At 46.0% G+C, this 15,504-nt stretch overlaps 1 protein-coding gene across 8 annotated transcripts in view; it reads left to right on the top strand.

Moving 5' to 3' along the window:
* The window catches only part of MED24 (mediator complex subunit 24), a 32,227-nt gene that overhangs the window by 538 nt on the left and 16,185 nt on the right, over positions 1-15,504 (top strand). For 2 of the 8 annotated variants that reach the window (XM_045045190.1, XR_002149198.3), the window contains exons 1-3: positions 7,310-7,729; positions 8,110-8,295; positions 8,385-8,467. In XM_045045190.1, coding sequence (XP_044901125.1) covers positions 8,166-8,295; positions 8,385-8,467 — 213 coding nt within the window. In that variant the 5' untranslated portion in view covers positions 7,310-7,729; positions 8,110-8,165. Of the gene's footprint in view, positions 1-7,309; positions 7,730-8,109; positions 8,296-8,384; positions 8,508-15,504 lie in introns of those variants that run through there. The other 6 variants (XM_006940308.5, XM_006940307.5, XM_003996794.6 and 3 more) reach the window with 6 other exon arrangements.

The raw sequence follows: 15,504 nt of genomic DNA, 5'->3' as shown, positions 1-15,504 counted from the left end.
CTCAGGCTGGGGCTCGGGCTCGGCGCGCCCGGCCGGCTCGCGGCTGCTCCCTGCAGGCCGCCTCGCCGCCGCCGGCCCCCGCCCCCCGCCCCCCGCCGCGCCCCGGGACCCCGGCCAGCCGCCCGGCCGCCCCTCGGCCGCCTCTGCCCCCGCCCCGCTCGCGCTCGCCCGCCCCACTCCAGGCGCCACCGACAGCAGTGGTGCTCGGTGACATATTTTAAAAAATAGCCTTGGCTTGCTGGAAGAATCCGAGGTTTTTGGGTTTGCACCGTGGGGATGGAGAAGGGAGTATCGATCGGCCGCCTGCACCTTATAAGTCGGGGAGAAAGTCTAAATACCAAACCCGTATAGGAGCTTTAGAGTTTGTTTCTGAGTTGGGGCCCTTCTTTGCCAGTAACTCAGTGTGTGACCTTGAGCAAATCACCACCGGTCTCGGGGACAGAGCTTCCTCAACCTTAAAATGTGAGGGTTGGGCAAGTGACCCCTCAGGTCCTTTTTACCTCAATCATCTCATGTTTTTAATCTTTTGGAGGTTCACTCCCCATTACCTCCCTTCCCCTCTTATTTCTAACATTACCTGGTCCACTGCCTCCTCTTTCAAATGTCACCCTCTTCCAATATAGGCTTTCTATTCACCGTCACCAGCTATTTCCTCAACAGTCTGGTTCCCTGGCGAGCAGGGGAGGGGGCAAGGCTTGCCCCATCTTCTCAACTCTCAGTTTCATAGAGGTGGTATTTCCTCCCCTGCGTGCCCCCACCAAAATCCACATGGTACCAGGGCCCATCTAAGGAGGAGGGCAGGCTGCATAAAAATGGATCTCCTTCCCCAAAGGAGAGGTCTCCACCGTTCCAGCCCCACCCCCCATGTACACACACACACACACACACACACACACACGCACACACACACACACACACATGCACACACCTGCATTCATGGACATAAAACCATCTCCGTGACGCCAGAGCCCCTTTCATCTCGGGATCTCCCAGCGCCAGGCAGAACCCTAATTACGCTAGCACCCCCCCTGGCCCCACCGGTTCCCCCACTGTCATTAGCCCAGTTTTACCAGCGGGGGCCATAGCCTTCCTTTGGCTCCCAGGGCGGGGCCCTGTCTCCACAGTCTGCTCTTGGGGAGGGGTGTGTGTGTGTGTGTGTGTGTGTGTGTGTGTGTGTGTGTGTGTGTTAAGGGAAACTGCTCTACCAATTGCCCAGTTTATACTGGGCAGCATCACTTGCTTTTATGTGTGGGGTTCTGGCCAACAGCCTCTCCTAGTTGGGCTGCCCTTGCTCATGTTAGTCTCAGGCTCCTGCATCCTCAGCTTTGCTGGAGCCTTTTCTCTTAGGGGAGGGGGAGTGTAACTGGGGTTTGTAATGCATGGGGGAGGGGAGGGTGCCTCCCTCGGGACCCCTTGGAATTATGGAGATGAGAAAGGTAGCTGGTATGAAACCCGTGGGATGCAGTGTGGGATGCAGAGTGGGTGGTGATGAGGGGTCTGCAGTGGGTGAAGAGAGCCTGTGGGGTGCAGTGGCAGCTGTCCTGGGGAGTCGAGGCTGCATGGTGCAGAGTCAGCATGCAGTAAGTAAACCTGTGGGTTCAGCCTGGGCTTGCAGTGGACATGCAACAGCTGCAGCATGGAGCAGGAGGCTGCATCGTGCAGAGTCAGGGCAGTGTGCAGTGTGAGGTGCACTGAGGGTGGCTGTCTGCCAATCAGTGCCACGTCCTCTCCTCGGTGATCATGTTTGGCTGAAACCCTGGGGAGCAAGGCTATGCTGTGCTGTGCAGTGCTTAGGGGCGCGTGCTGTACCCTGTATGGAAATAGTCTCGGGATTGGGCTGCCCAAGGAGTTGAGGTAGAACCCGATGCATGGGATACATTTATGTGAGATGAGATACAATTTTACTCTGCATCCATCAGACAGAACCAAACAGGCAATGAGGAAGTCTAGCAGTAATCTGGATTAGGACAGGGTGACTGAGTCCACAGGGGGAACACAAGAGTGCTACGGTTTTGTCTCCCTTACATTCTGGCTTCCCCCACATCTCTCTGACGAAAGGCCCTAAAGATATCTGGTGAGGGAGACTTTTTGAAATCCTAGACCCAAAGCCATAGAAAATGAAGTGCTTCCTGATCCACCTTCCTCCCCACCCCCACCCCCACCAGGGGCAGACTGGGGCACTTTGAACTCCAAGACAAGAGTTTACCATTCCCATCTTCTCCTTACCTCACTTCCTTGGCTCCCAGTATGGGCTGGTAACAGACCTAGGCAAGGGCAAAGTGAAGGGCACATACTCTCCAAAGCCGGCATCCTGCCAGATGCTGGGATCCAGCCCAGGTCTAGGCTTATAGCCCCTGCCCAGTGTTGCATCACCCCTCTTTCCACCCCACTCATCCTGCCTACCCCCATTTCTTGAAGCTTCTAGCTCCTCTCAGAGTCATTTCAGCCCCAGCTTCTGTTGTCTTCTTGCCAGGAAACCCCCACCCAGGCTGTCTCCTCCCACCCCCCCCACCTCTGTTTCAGGGCTGAATCCCTGGGGAGAGCAGGGAGGTGGGGCACAAGTGAGTATGGATACAGACCCTCCAAGGGGATATGCCTGACAGCCCCTTCCCTCTCAGATTTTGGTTGCCAAGGAGGCAGCAGGAACAGCCTGTTCTCTGCGCTCTCATCAGAGCAGCTATGCCTGGGCCCCGCCCTCTCTCCCTTCCTCCCTCCTTCCTTCCCAGACTGTTGCTAGGAAGCACCCCAAGATTTCTCAGGGTCCCACCCCTAGAAACCAGGGGATCCAGATATCTTTCTGAAGAGCTTCCCCCAAAGCCTAGAAATCAAGACCCCACACAGCATCCTCCACCCCTGCCAAGAAGCCCCAAAGGGTTTGGGGAAACAGGGGACAGGCCCTCTACCAGCCTGCCCTGGAACTACCTCTGTGGCCTGGGCCACAGTAATCCCACCCTTCCCCCATCCTGAGCTCCTGGGCTCTGGGTGATGTTAGCAAGTGATGAGGTGTTCAGCAGACACCCCTGGACTCTGGAGACAGCCCCACTTATTGGGGAGTTCTGGAAAGACAGTGGAGGAAACCTAAAGAGAACCCAAAACCCAGATTTTTCTTCCTCTTAGAGATCTTTCAATCAAGAAAAGGTAGTGGAAATGGAGAAAAGAAAGGGGGGACAGTTTATGGAAGTTGGGGATCAAGTGGCTGGCAGAGATGGGAGACTGGGAAATTTACCAACAATTGCCCTCCTATGGGTAACATGGCAACTTAATGTCCCCCTACCAATCATCTTTGTCCCATCAGGTACCCTGGGTACGGGTCACAAAACAGAGAGCTAGGGAAGGGACTCAGGCCTGGCTGCACCTGGCCCTTCGTAGCTGAGGCAAGAAGTAGAAGAAGAAACTGACACCTTCTCCAGGTTGTTTTTCAGAGTTTCTCCTACTTTTATTCATTCTTTTGATACCTTTTTTTTAAAGCATTTAATATGTGCCAGATATTGGACCCCCTAAATTTTCCAGCTTTTGGTTTCACTCTTGCACTCATCTGGCCTTTGCCAGGAGAGAGAGGAGGAGAGGTAGGGGCACAATGTCTTCTACCATAGAGTTTGGGCCTTACTGTATTGCAGCCCTCCCCCGCAATGAGAGGAGATAGAACAAGCTGGTGTGGAAGCCAGGAGTATAGAGTGGTTAGTATAGAGTGGTTCTCAGGGCCTAGAGGGAGGGGTGATGCAAAGGAAATGGCAGGCCGGCCTCTTTTCCCTGCTGCTGTCCAGGCCTCGGGATCACAGGACGTCTCTTCTCCTCTGACATGGGCGTGTAGAAAGGGAAGGCATCCTTTAGGGTGTTGGGAGAGGAAACTGCTCCAAGGATTCAAATGCTGCCTTCCATTGTCCTGGCTGGTCTCTTGCTGGACCTCTGTGGGGCCGTGGGAAGACAGACACACGAAATGGTGGGAGATCCAGGACCTGTCCCTGAGGTGGGTCCTTTTGGTAGGCTTCTCCCCCATCCTCCTCTCCCCTAGATAAATAGAAAGTAGGGATTTTGATGTAGGGACTGGTCAGAGAAGGGAACTGGTTTGGAACGAGCTGTGTATGAGTGTGTAGGAACAACTCTTTCTTTGTCCATCCACCTGCTGCCAAGTAACTCCCCATAGTGGGGGGACCCAGGCAAGCTTCCAAAGGAAAATGGTTCAGCTGGGGAGGGGAATGACTCAGTTTCCCTGTGGAGAGAAAGGAAACTGAAACCTTCTGTGCCTTGTATGCTTACCAAGTATTTCAATGTTTCTGGGTCTAGACTCTTGTCACTTTTCCTTATACTTCTTTCTAGCCTAGATAAGGAATGTTCCCATCCCTTTGGGTACCCACACCCCTGTTCTCCACAGCCTTTTTTTTATTTGAGAGCGCGCGCGTGCACACGAGAATCTTAAATAAGCTCCACTCTCAGCGCAGAGCCTGACATGGGGCTTGATCCCGGGACCCTGGGCTCATGACCTGAGCTGTAATCAAGAGTCGGACATGCAACCAGCTGAGCCACCCAAGTGCCCCTCTCCACAGCCTCTTACCCCAGCCAAGACCCCACTCTGGCCTAGCTCCTTTCCTGCCACTGCTCCAGTGTTGCCATGTCACTCTGTCTGGCTGGCTTCCACCTGCCCCTTTTCTCCAGCCAGACCAGCCAACAAGATGAAGACATTGGGGCTTGGAACTAAGAGAGCAGGGTTGGGAGCTCAGCCTTCACTGGTGCTGAGGGGGAAGAAATGGACAGCAAAAGAAAGTGGGGTAAGAAAGGTTTTTGAGAAGAGTACCTGGGTGGCTCAGTCAGGTAAGTGTCTGACTTCCGTTTAGTTCATGATCTCAAGGTTCATGAGTTTGAGCTCTGCATTGGGCTTTCTGCTGTCAGCACAGAGCCCGCTTTGGATCCTCTGTACACCCCCCCTGCCCCTCCCCCACTCGCAGTCTCAAAAATAAATAAATAAATAAACATGAAAAAAAGAGGTTTTACAATTTTTTTTAAATATTCATTTTTGAGAGACAGAGAGAGACATAGTGCAAGCAGGGGAGGGGCAGAGAGAGAGGGAGACACAGAATCTGAGGCAGGCTTCAGGCTCAGAGCTATCAGCACAGAGCCTAGTGTGGGGCTCGGACCCACGAACCATGAGATCATGACCTGAGCTGAATTTGGACGCCTAACTGACTGAGCTACCCAGGTGCCCCAAAAAGGAAGGTTTTTGAGAAGGGCTGTGTGGAGGAAGGGTTTCCTTTATATCCAAAGGGGATGTCTCTTACCCACAGGAGGATTTTCATAGAGTTCCATGCTTGGGGAGAGAGGATCCAGCCAGGGAGCCTGTGGGTTCTAGAGAGATAATGTGGTGTGGAGGAAAGAGGTGGTGTATGGAAAGGCTGTCTCTGATATTTACAGATCAGAGAGGCAAGACAGTCAAAGTAGGGAAATTGAAGATGGCCCGTGTCCACAACTAAGGGAGCCCTCCTAGTTCTTTAGGAGTCCAGTTCTTGGGGGGAATCCTGCCAAGCCTAGAAAAGGAGCTGCTGGTGAGAGGTGGGGGACAGGGAAGGCAGATGGCCTGACTACAAAAGCCGCCTCCCTGCCACTGTGAAGTGGGAAGGAGGCACCCCTCCATCCCCCAGAGATGTGCCAGGCTTCCTGCCAGAGAGGGATGGTTTAAGCTCAGAATACCACTATCCTCAGGGCCCAGATATTCCCCAAATGTACCCAACACCCACCAACTCAGTCACAAAGTTGACAGCTTCTCTCTAAGAGGGGCAGTTTGGCCTATGGGGAATGGGAAGGGAGCTGTAGGATCCAGGAATGGCCCAAGGTGGGGGCCCTGGGCTGCTGTAACCAGGCAGGAGTGAGAGGAAGGAGCAGGCAAAGGTAGAGTGGGGGCCTGGGAGAAGGGAGGTCAGGTTCATATGAGGCTTCAGAGTAACATGGGTTGTGGTCATCTCAAGTGTGAGTGTATGTGTGTGTGGCTGGGGCCGGTTTGAAGGTTAAGTGTGAGGAGTCTGGGTTCTCCCTCCTTGCTGCTTCAGAAGCTGTGGCTCCATATATTTGGCAGCTGTTTTACAGAAACACTGTTTCCCAGTGGTGTCACTTGGATAGGCACAAAGGGGGCCAGAATGGGGGCGGGGGTTTGGTATATGGGGAGGCAGAAAGGCCATAGGGAGTAATGACCTTAGAGAGATGTGATCTGGCCCTCCTTCAGCTGCATGCTACCCCTAAGAACAGGGATCCTTGTCTCCCTGTTGTAATTAGGCTCTGGATACCCAGGATCCTGTTATTCTCTGCCCCAAGGGCCACAAGTTTGCTTCCAGAGTCTGAGCACACTGCTGTCCCAGATTCATTACCCTGATGACTGATTTTGCCACTGAAAGGGTGGCCAAAGAATGATTGCTGGGGAATATGGGCAGAACTTGGCCTCATGGACTGGGATATCAACCCCCTTAGGGTATGGGATGGGGGAGCTGAAAGTAGGGGTGGCAGGATACTGGCTCGGGCCTTCATGTTTACTCTTGTCCTCGGTTATAAATGTTAGGGACGATCTGTCCATAGGACAGGGCAGGGACAAGGGCTATATATAGGAAGGGTCAGACATTGGAGCCAGAGGTGGATAGCACTTGCTTTTGAGCTTCTCACTAGAGGGGGGAAAGAAGGGCTCATGCCCAAAGCCCTGAACATAATTATGTACAATATTGTTCCATAGGATAAGCGAGACATCATATTGTTTTTAATAAACTTAAAGAAAAAAGAGAATAGTTTAGCTTTACAGGAAAACATTTGAGGATAGTAGAGGGTCCCTACATTTCCCATACCCAATTTCTCCTTTTATTAGCCTCTTACATTACATTAGTATGGTATTTTTTTTACAACTAATGAACCAATCAATATTGATTATGTTGTTATTAACTACTGTCTGTGCTTTACTCAGATTTCTTAGTTTTCACCTAATGTTCTTCTGTTCCAGGATGACATCTGGAATACCAAGTTACATTAAATACTTGTGTCTCCTTAAGCCCTCTTGGCTATGACAGTTTCTTAGACTTTCCTTATTTTTGATAACCTTAACTTCAGTTTTCCTCCTTACTTTCCTCTTTACTTCTTCCCATATTCAAGCAGTGTGCAAGGCCAGGAGATTCTGGGAGGACTGCCAGATTTGGGGTTAAGTGGTGATGTGTGTAATTGATCAAGCCCTAATGCCGCCTCTGGGATAAAGGTGTGGAAATAAGAACTCTGGTAGACTCAGGGGTGTAGGAACACCAAAAAAAAAAAAAAAAAAAAAAAAAAAAAAAAAAAGACCAGGAAAGAGAAAAACGTATTGCTTAACGAATGCCACGCCCCTGCTATGCCTAGTAACTAGCATGTAATGAAAGGGTGTCAGAATATCATTTAAACGCCTGGTCGACAGTGACGTCTTGGGGCTACGCCTGCTTGCTAGCGGTCTTTCGAGAGCTCTTCCCCCTCGGCTCCCCGAGTCTCTGTGATCCTTCAGCTCTTACATATTTTTCCCTACAGCAGAGAAACAATGAGGGCAGACTAGTTTTTAGTTTCTTAGCTTCCTCTCTAGCCCAATCCAAGGAACTACAATTCCCAGAAAACATCGTGGCGTGACCTGTCTCCTTCTGCGTTCTTATTGGCTCATGTTTGTTACTCTCAGCCAATAGAAGTTAAGCTCTTTGATAAGTGCCAAAATGGCGATTCCTAGGATCTAGAACTAACTTGTACGGTAGGCTTAAAATTGGGAAGGTGGTGGATGAAAGGGAAATAGGGAATTATAGTTTTAAGGTTGGGGAAGGTGGAGGAGATGGAGGATTTGGGGTGGTAGGGGCTGAGGGACTTAGCCAGGGCTAAGGGCGTAATTAGGCAATCGGAATAGGCTTAACCCCTTGCTCCCACCTTTACTCTTTGTACTAAGCGCCTTTGACCCCCTCTTCTTAGTCCTCCAGTTTAAGGAAGGGATGGTTCAGGAGGGAGGAACTTGATAGAATCTCTACCTTGTCCTTTCTCCATTTTTATCGTAGTTCCTTTGTCTCCCTTAAATCTTCCTGGATCCCATTTCATTCTGTTCTGCCCTCTCCTGTTCTTTCCCTCACAATCTCTTCTTAGCTCAGTTTCACCCACCTCAAAGCTTACCTCCATCGGCCCCTTCTCAGAGTGAAATCATGAAGGTGGTGAACCTGAAGCAAGCCATTTTGCAAGCCTGGAAGGAGCGATGGAGTGACTACCAGTGGGCAATCAACATGAAGAAATTCTTTCCCAAAGGAGCCACCTGGGACATTCTCAACCTAGCAGGTCTCATGTCAAGTAGGAAGGAAGGATGGGAGGGCTAAACCCAGAAAAGTTATAACCACTCAGTCTTGCCTTGTTTATTCCCCTTGCAGAAGCACTACTGGAGCAGGCCATGATTGGACCTTCCCCCAATCCTCTCATTCTGTCCTACCTGAAGTATGCCATTAGTTCCCAGGTAAACTGTCCCACCTATTCCAGAGAGTGAAGATTTGAAGGTAAAAGTCTTGGAGTAACGTTGTCAGCTCACACTTTCTAGGCGAATTTGTTTGAACATATCACTTCTCTGAGCCTCCATTTTCTTTTGAAAATAATACTTCACTGGTTGTGATGAATGGTACACTAACTTATTCTATCAGTAAATGTTCATGAATGCCTGTATGCGTCAGGGAGTGGTGTAGGCCCTGGGGATATAGCTGTGAACAAGACCTGATCCCAGCACATAAGAAAGAACGAAGTTATGGGTAATAACAGACATGGAAATAAGCAGTCAGTCACAGGATGGATTTATGATGTAGATTAAGACAGTACTATGGGAGTACATGGGAAAGGCAAATAATTCAGTCTGAGCAATCAGGGAAGGCTTTCTGGAGAAAGTGATGTTTAAACCAAGACCTTATTATTAATAGGAGTTAGCCAGGCAGATTGGCGAGAATACACAAAGCAGAAAGAAAAGCACATACAAAGGCTGGGAGGCAAAAATCACATGTTTAGGAACCAAAAATAATTTGTATGGCTAGAGCAGTAGTTTTGGTCTCTGGACCCTTTTATGCTTTTAAAAACCATTGAGACTCCCACAAAGCTTTTGTTTGTATGTATTATATCTATCCGTATTTACCATTTTAGAAATGAAAACGGAGTAAGTTAAAAAATATTTATGAACTTATTTAAAAGCACCAAAAAGTAATGTCTGTTAAATAAAGCCTGTTATGTTACATGTTAATATAAATAACATTTTAATGAAAACTGTATTTTCCAAAACAAAAAAGCTAGTGAGGAAAGTGGTATTGTTTTACGTTTTTGCAAATCTATTTAATGTCTGGCTTAATGGAAGGCAGCTGAATTCTCATATCTGTTTTTGCATTCAATTGTTGCAATAGGCTATTTCAGTTGAAGTGTATGAAGAAAATCTGGCCTCACACATCAGATATTTAGTTTGAAAAGGACAGAGTATATTAATAAGCTTTTCAGATAACTGGATATTCATTGATATACTAAAATTCAGCAGGTGATGTGAAACCACATCAATGAACTTTAAAAAAAAATTAATTATTTTTAAAATAAGCTCTACACACATGGGGGTTGAACTTACGACCCTGAGATCAAGAGTTGCATGCTCTACGGATTGAGCCAGCCAGGTGCCCCTCAATGAACTTCTTACACACTGTTAACATTAAGATCTGTTGGTCTTTCTCTTGCACTTTTACTCATGAATGATTTTATAATATCATGAATTGATCATGTGGAAAATACCCATTACTGAATTACATAATTATTGACACATTTAATTATATGATTTACATGTCATGGAGCCCCTGGAACATTCCATGTTCAGTTGTGAGAGAATGAGAGTAGAAAAAGCAAATAACATCTTAGCCATATTTAAAAAATAGTTTTTTAAAAAATGTTTATTTATGTATTTATTTATTTTGAGAGAGAAAGATAGACTCCCAAGCTGGCTCCCTGCTGGTCAGTGCAGAGCCCAACGCATGGCTGGATCTCACAAATGGTGAGATCATGACCTGAGCTGAAATCAAGAATCAGATGCTTAACTGACTGAATCACCCAGGTGCCCCTAAAAAATAGTTTTAACCTCACAGATTCCAGGGGTCCCTGGATCATATTTTGAGAACTGCTGGGCTAGCACTTCAAGAAGGAGATAGAGAGGGCACAAAGGACCTGTGAATGATGCTAAAGAGTTTGGACTTTATCCTAGGGTGACAAGTAATCATTTAAAGAGTTTTAAGTGGAGGAATGGTGTGATAGGATATGTATGTATGTGTTTGTATAGACATTTAACATGCAATAAAATGTACAGATCTTAAGATGAATTCAGTGAGTTTTAGCAATTGTAATATACCCATGTCACTAACATTCAAAATAAGATACAGAATGTTTCCATTCTCCCAGAAAGTTGCCTTGTGCCCCTTTCTAGCCCAACCTCTTACAACCACTAAATGTTTTTTGTCACTGTAGATTAATCTTGCCTATATTTGGATTCCATAGAAATGGAATCATCCAGGGGCGCCTGGGTGGCTCAGTTGGTTAAACGTCCGACTTCGGCTCGGGTCATGATCTCACGGTCTGTGAGTTCGAGCCCCGCGTCGGGCTCTGTGCTGACGGCTCAGAGCCTGGAGCCTGTTTCGGATTCTGTGTCTCCCTCTCTCTCTGCCCCTCCCCCGTTCATGCTCTGTCTCTGTCTCAAAAATAAATAAACGTTAAAAAAATTAAAAAAAAAAAAAAGAAATGGAATCATCCAGCAATACCCTGTACTCTGTCTTCTTTTGTTTAACATAAATGTTTTTGAGATTTATCTATGTGGTTGTGTATGTCAGTAGTTCATTCTCTTTAAATTGCTGAGTAGTAGCCCTCAGTTGGCATGTATTTCTTATTTCTTTTTCCTCTTGGCTTATGTCTGCTTTCCATGTGAGCACGTGTTCATTTACCTTATTCTTTTTAACTGCTGCATAATGTTCCATGTGTACTGTAATTTAGGTTGCTTTTAATTTTTTACTGTTAATAATTGATGTTTCATTAAACATTCATTCTTATACTTAGCCTGTCTGCACTTCTGGGAGTTTTCCCTAGGATAGATACCTAGAAATAGAATTGCTAGCTTGAAGCATTCCCACATGTTAAATTGCAGTAGATTCTCGGGCGCCTGAGTGGCTCAGTCGGGTAAGCACCTGGCCTTAGTTCAGTTTGTGAGTTCACAGTTTGTGGCCTTCACAGTTTGTGAGTTCGTGCCCCGTGTTGGGCTCCATGCTGCTGGTGCAGAGCCTGCTTGGGATTCTCTCTCTCTCTCTGCCCCTCTCCCACTCGTGCTTTCTTTCATTCTCAAAATAAATAAAAATTAACAAAAAATTGCAGTAGATCTTGCACATTGCCCTCCAAAAAGGATGGTATCAGTTTATACCCCCTCCGTAGTGTTTGACAGTGTTTCTCAACACCTTTCCAATGCTGGATAGAATAAGCAAAAAATTCCTTCACATTATAATTTGTATTTCCATAATTGTGATGTTGAGCATTTTTTCCATATTTACTGGCTCCCTGTATATCTTCTGGGAATTGCTAATGCATACCATTTGCCTGTTTTCCTAATTTTTTTGTTATTGTAAAAGCTTTATTGAGATATAAATCACATACTATACAATGTATCCATTTAAAGTATACAATTTATTGGGTTTTAGTATATTCAGAGTTGTACAGCCACTACAACAATCAATGTAGAACATTTTTATCAGCACAAGAATTCTGACTGCTTTTTAAGTGTCTTAATATAATTGATCTTTTAATCCTGTTATGGTTTTCTATCACTTTTTTTTTTACTTTTTGGTTTTATTTTCTTAGCATGCAGAAATTTTTAATGTTTTTGTTGTCAGATTTAACCATTTTTTCCTATATGGCTTTTGTCTTGCTTAAGGGCTTCCTTCCCTGCTCCAAGGATCAAAATATATTCTTCTCTAATTTCTGCCAACACTTCACTTTTGTTTTTTGTATTTATTTTGTTGAATCCATTTAGGATTTATTGTGGTGTGAGGAAGAGATCCAAATTTACTTATTTTTCCTAATAGGTGGACAGTTGTTTCAATTGCCTTTATTGAATAGGCCATTCATTGTCATATCCTAAATTCTCTTACAAAGTTCTACTTCTTTTTCTTTTCTTTTCTTTTTTTTTTGACAAAGGTCTATTTCTTGGTATTTCAGTTTCATTCATTGATATATTTGTCCTTTCTTGCTCTAGTACTTGACTGTTTTAATTACTATACCTTTATGGTATGTTTGATGTCTGGTTAGGCAAGTCTTCCCTTAGTTTAATTTTTCAAAAATTCTTTGGCTGTTTTCAGGCATTTTCTTTTTTTTCTTTCTTTTAATGTTTATTTATTTTGAGAAAGAGACAGTGCATGCGTGTGTGCACCCCTGTGTAAGTGGGGGAGGGGCAGAGAGAGAAGGAGAGAGAGAATACCAAGCGGGCTCTGCACTGCCAGCGAGGAGCCCAACACAGCGGCTCAAACTCAAGAAATATGAGGTCATGACCTGAGCTGAAATCAAGAGTTGGATGCTCAACCGACTAAGCCACCCAGGCTCACCTAGGCATTTTCTTTTCCAGACATTTTCTATTTTTAATATTTATTTATTTATTTATTTATTTATTTATTTATTTATTTATTTATTGTTAACTTTTTTTGAGAGAGAGAGAGGGCACAAGTGATCTAAGGGCAGAGAGAGAGAATCTCACGAGGGGCAGAGAGAAAGAGAGGAAAAGAGAGGGAGAGAGAGGTGGGACTCACCCGAAGTGGGGTTCGTGTTTTACCCTAAGTGGGGTACAGTCTCACCCGAAGTGGGACTTGAGCTCACCCAATGTGAGACTCAAACTCATGAACCATGAGATCATGACCTGAGCTGAAGTCAGATGCTTAAACAACTGAGCCACCCAGGTGCTCCTTTTCCAGACATTTAAAAAACATTTTTTTTAATGTTTATTTATTTTTGGAGGTGAGAGAGATGGAGTGTGAGGGTGGGAGGGGCAGAGAAAGAGGGAGACAGAATCTGAAACGGGCTCCAGGCTCTGAGCTGTCAGCACAGGGCCTGACTTGGGGCTTGAACTCCTGAACTACGAGATCATGACCTGAGCAGAAGTTGGACGCACAACTGACTGAGCCACCCAGGCGCCCTGTCCTTTCCCAGACATTTTAAAATCAGCTTGTTAAATTCTTGTAAAAATCCTATTATATTTTAATGGGGATTTTTTTGACTTTCTGGATTTGGGGAATTTGTGGATTAATCTTAGAAAGATCACACTTGTAAAAAAAAAAGATCACTCCGGTTATAGCTTGAAGAATGAGTTGGAATATACATGTGTGTGTGTGTGTGTGGAATATACACACACGTGTATATATGAGCTGGAATACATGTATATATATATACGAGATGGAATATATATATGTATGTATATGAGTTGGAATATGTACGTGTGTGTGTGTGTGTGTATTTTTAAGTTTATATATGTATGTATTTCTTTAAGTAATGTGTACACCCTGCATGGGGCTTGAACTCACAGCCCTGAAATGAAGAGTTGCATGCTCTTCCACTGAGGTAGCCAGGCGCCCCAGGCGTTTTTTGTTTTTTGTTTTTTGTTTTTTTTTTGCCCAAGGACCAAATAGTAATACTTTGCAGGCCATGTGGTCTCTGTCACCATTATTCTGTCATTATAGCTTGAAAGCATATATAGATGGTATATAAGTAAATGGATATGCCTGTGCTTTGATGAAACTTTGTTTTAAAAAAAAAAGATAATGGGTTTAATTTGGCTTGCGAGTCGTAGTTTTCCAACCCCTGATTAACCCTCATTGCAGTAAACTCAGGTAAGAGATGATATTAGCATAAACATGGGAAGTAGCAGCAGAAAAAAAGATGAATTCAAGAACTGTTCAGGAGGTGGCATTGAGAGGACTTGGTGATTACCTGGATGAGGCACATGAGAGAGGAAGAAATCATGGCTAGTGTCTAGGTTTCTGGTTTGGACGACTCGATGGCTGATGGGATCTTAAGGAGACAGTGGGAAAAGAGTAGGGCTGCTGTTAAGGTTGGGGTACCGCTGAGGGGTGGAGATGACACTGATTTTGGCCTTGTTAAGTAAGGTGCCTGTGTGGGCTAACAAAGAGAAGATACTCAGTAGGTCCTTCAACATATGTGTCCAGAACTTAGAAGAAGAGGCCTAGACTGGCACTGTTGATTTTGGAGTTGTCGACTGTAGATGGTGATGGAAGCTGTGGGCATTGACAGGAGTGCCTAGAGAGGGTGGAGAGTAAGTACAAGAGAGACCCAAGCCAAATCCCTGAGGAACCAATCACAGGTAGAGAACACGGCTAGGAAAAAGATGCCTCACAGGAGTCTGAAAAGAAGAGATCAGTGAAGAGGGAAGAAAAGCAAGAGAGCGTGGTATCGAGAGAAGCCAAGAGAGAAGAGGATCAAAGAGTGAAGAAGTGTTTCCTGGTGTTGGGTGCTGCTGAGAGGTCTGTGAGATTGGAACTGAGAAGTATCCATGGGGTTTAACCAGTTTGTTGATGAGCTCAATGAGGAGATTCCTACAGTGGTAAGGACATAAGTGATTGGAGTGGGTGGAATTGTGAACGGAAGGTGGGGAGGTAGAGACAGCGAGTGTGGAGAACTTCCATCTGTGGAGAGCAGGATAGAGAGAGTGGTGATTAATTGGAAATGGGGGGAGTGGTCTGCGGGAACTTCTCTTAAAAATGGCAGAATCTTGGGGCGCCTGGGTGGCACAGTCGGTTAAGCGTCCGACTTCAGCCAGGTCACGATCTCGCGGTCCGTGAGTTCGAGCCCCGCGTCAGGCTCTGGGCTGATGGCTCGGAGCCTGGAGCCTGTTTCCGATTCTGTGTCTCCCTCTCTCTCTGCCCCTCCCCCGTTCATGCTCTGTCTCTCTCTGTCCCAAAAATAAAATAAAAAACGTTGAAAAAAAAATGGCAGAATCTTGAGACATGTAAACACTGATGGGGAAGGCAAGAAGGAGAACAAGGCCAAAGTAACAGTGAGAGAGAAATAAATACATATGCAGGAGTTTCACTACAATCAGCATTGTAAAGTGCTGTGCAAAATTAGTAATTGATTCTTCCTTCCAAGTCCAGAGGCTCTTCAGTTCAGTGCTGTGCATGGAGAGGGCACTTAGGAGTAGCTGAGGGTGTTGAATATGAAGAGGAGAGGAGAGAGCAGCCGCAGGGTCAGTCTGGGCTAGCCAGGTGTGCAGCGGACACATAGACGGTCTCCAGCCTCAGAGTCTGGTGGTAGCTTAGAGCTTCTACACTGATAGACACAGTAGACTGGAATAGGTTAAATCCTGCTGTGAAAAACAGTTCGCCGTGTGGAAAGTAGTTTTAGGTCTCAAGGGTAGCAGTGCTTTCTCGATATTGTTAGCTAAAATTTACTGGACAGAATTCTGAATTTGGAGACCATAAATACATTAGAACATACTGCATC

The sequence above is a fragment of the Felis catus genome, chromosome E1 (assembly GCF_018350175.1).
Source record: "Felis catus isolate Fca126 chromosome E1, F.catus_Fca126_mat1.0, whole genome shotgun sequence".
NCBI classification, from domain to species: domain Eukaryota; kingdom Metazoa; phylum Chordata; class Mammalia; order Carnivora; family Felidae; genus Felis; species Felis catus.
The sequence above is the reverse complement of the archived record's forward strand: the minus strand, read 5'-3'. Positions and strand labels throughout refer to the sequence as shown.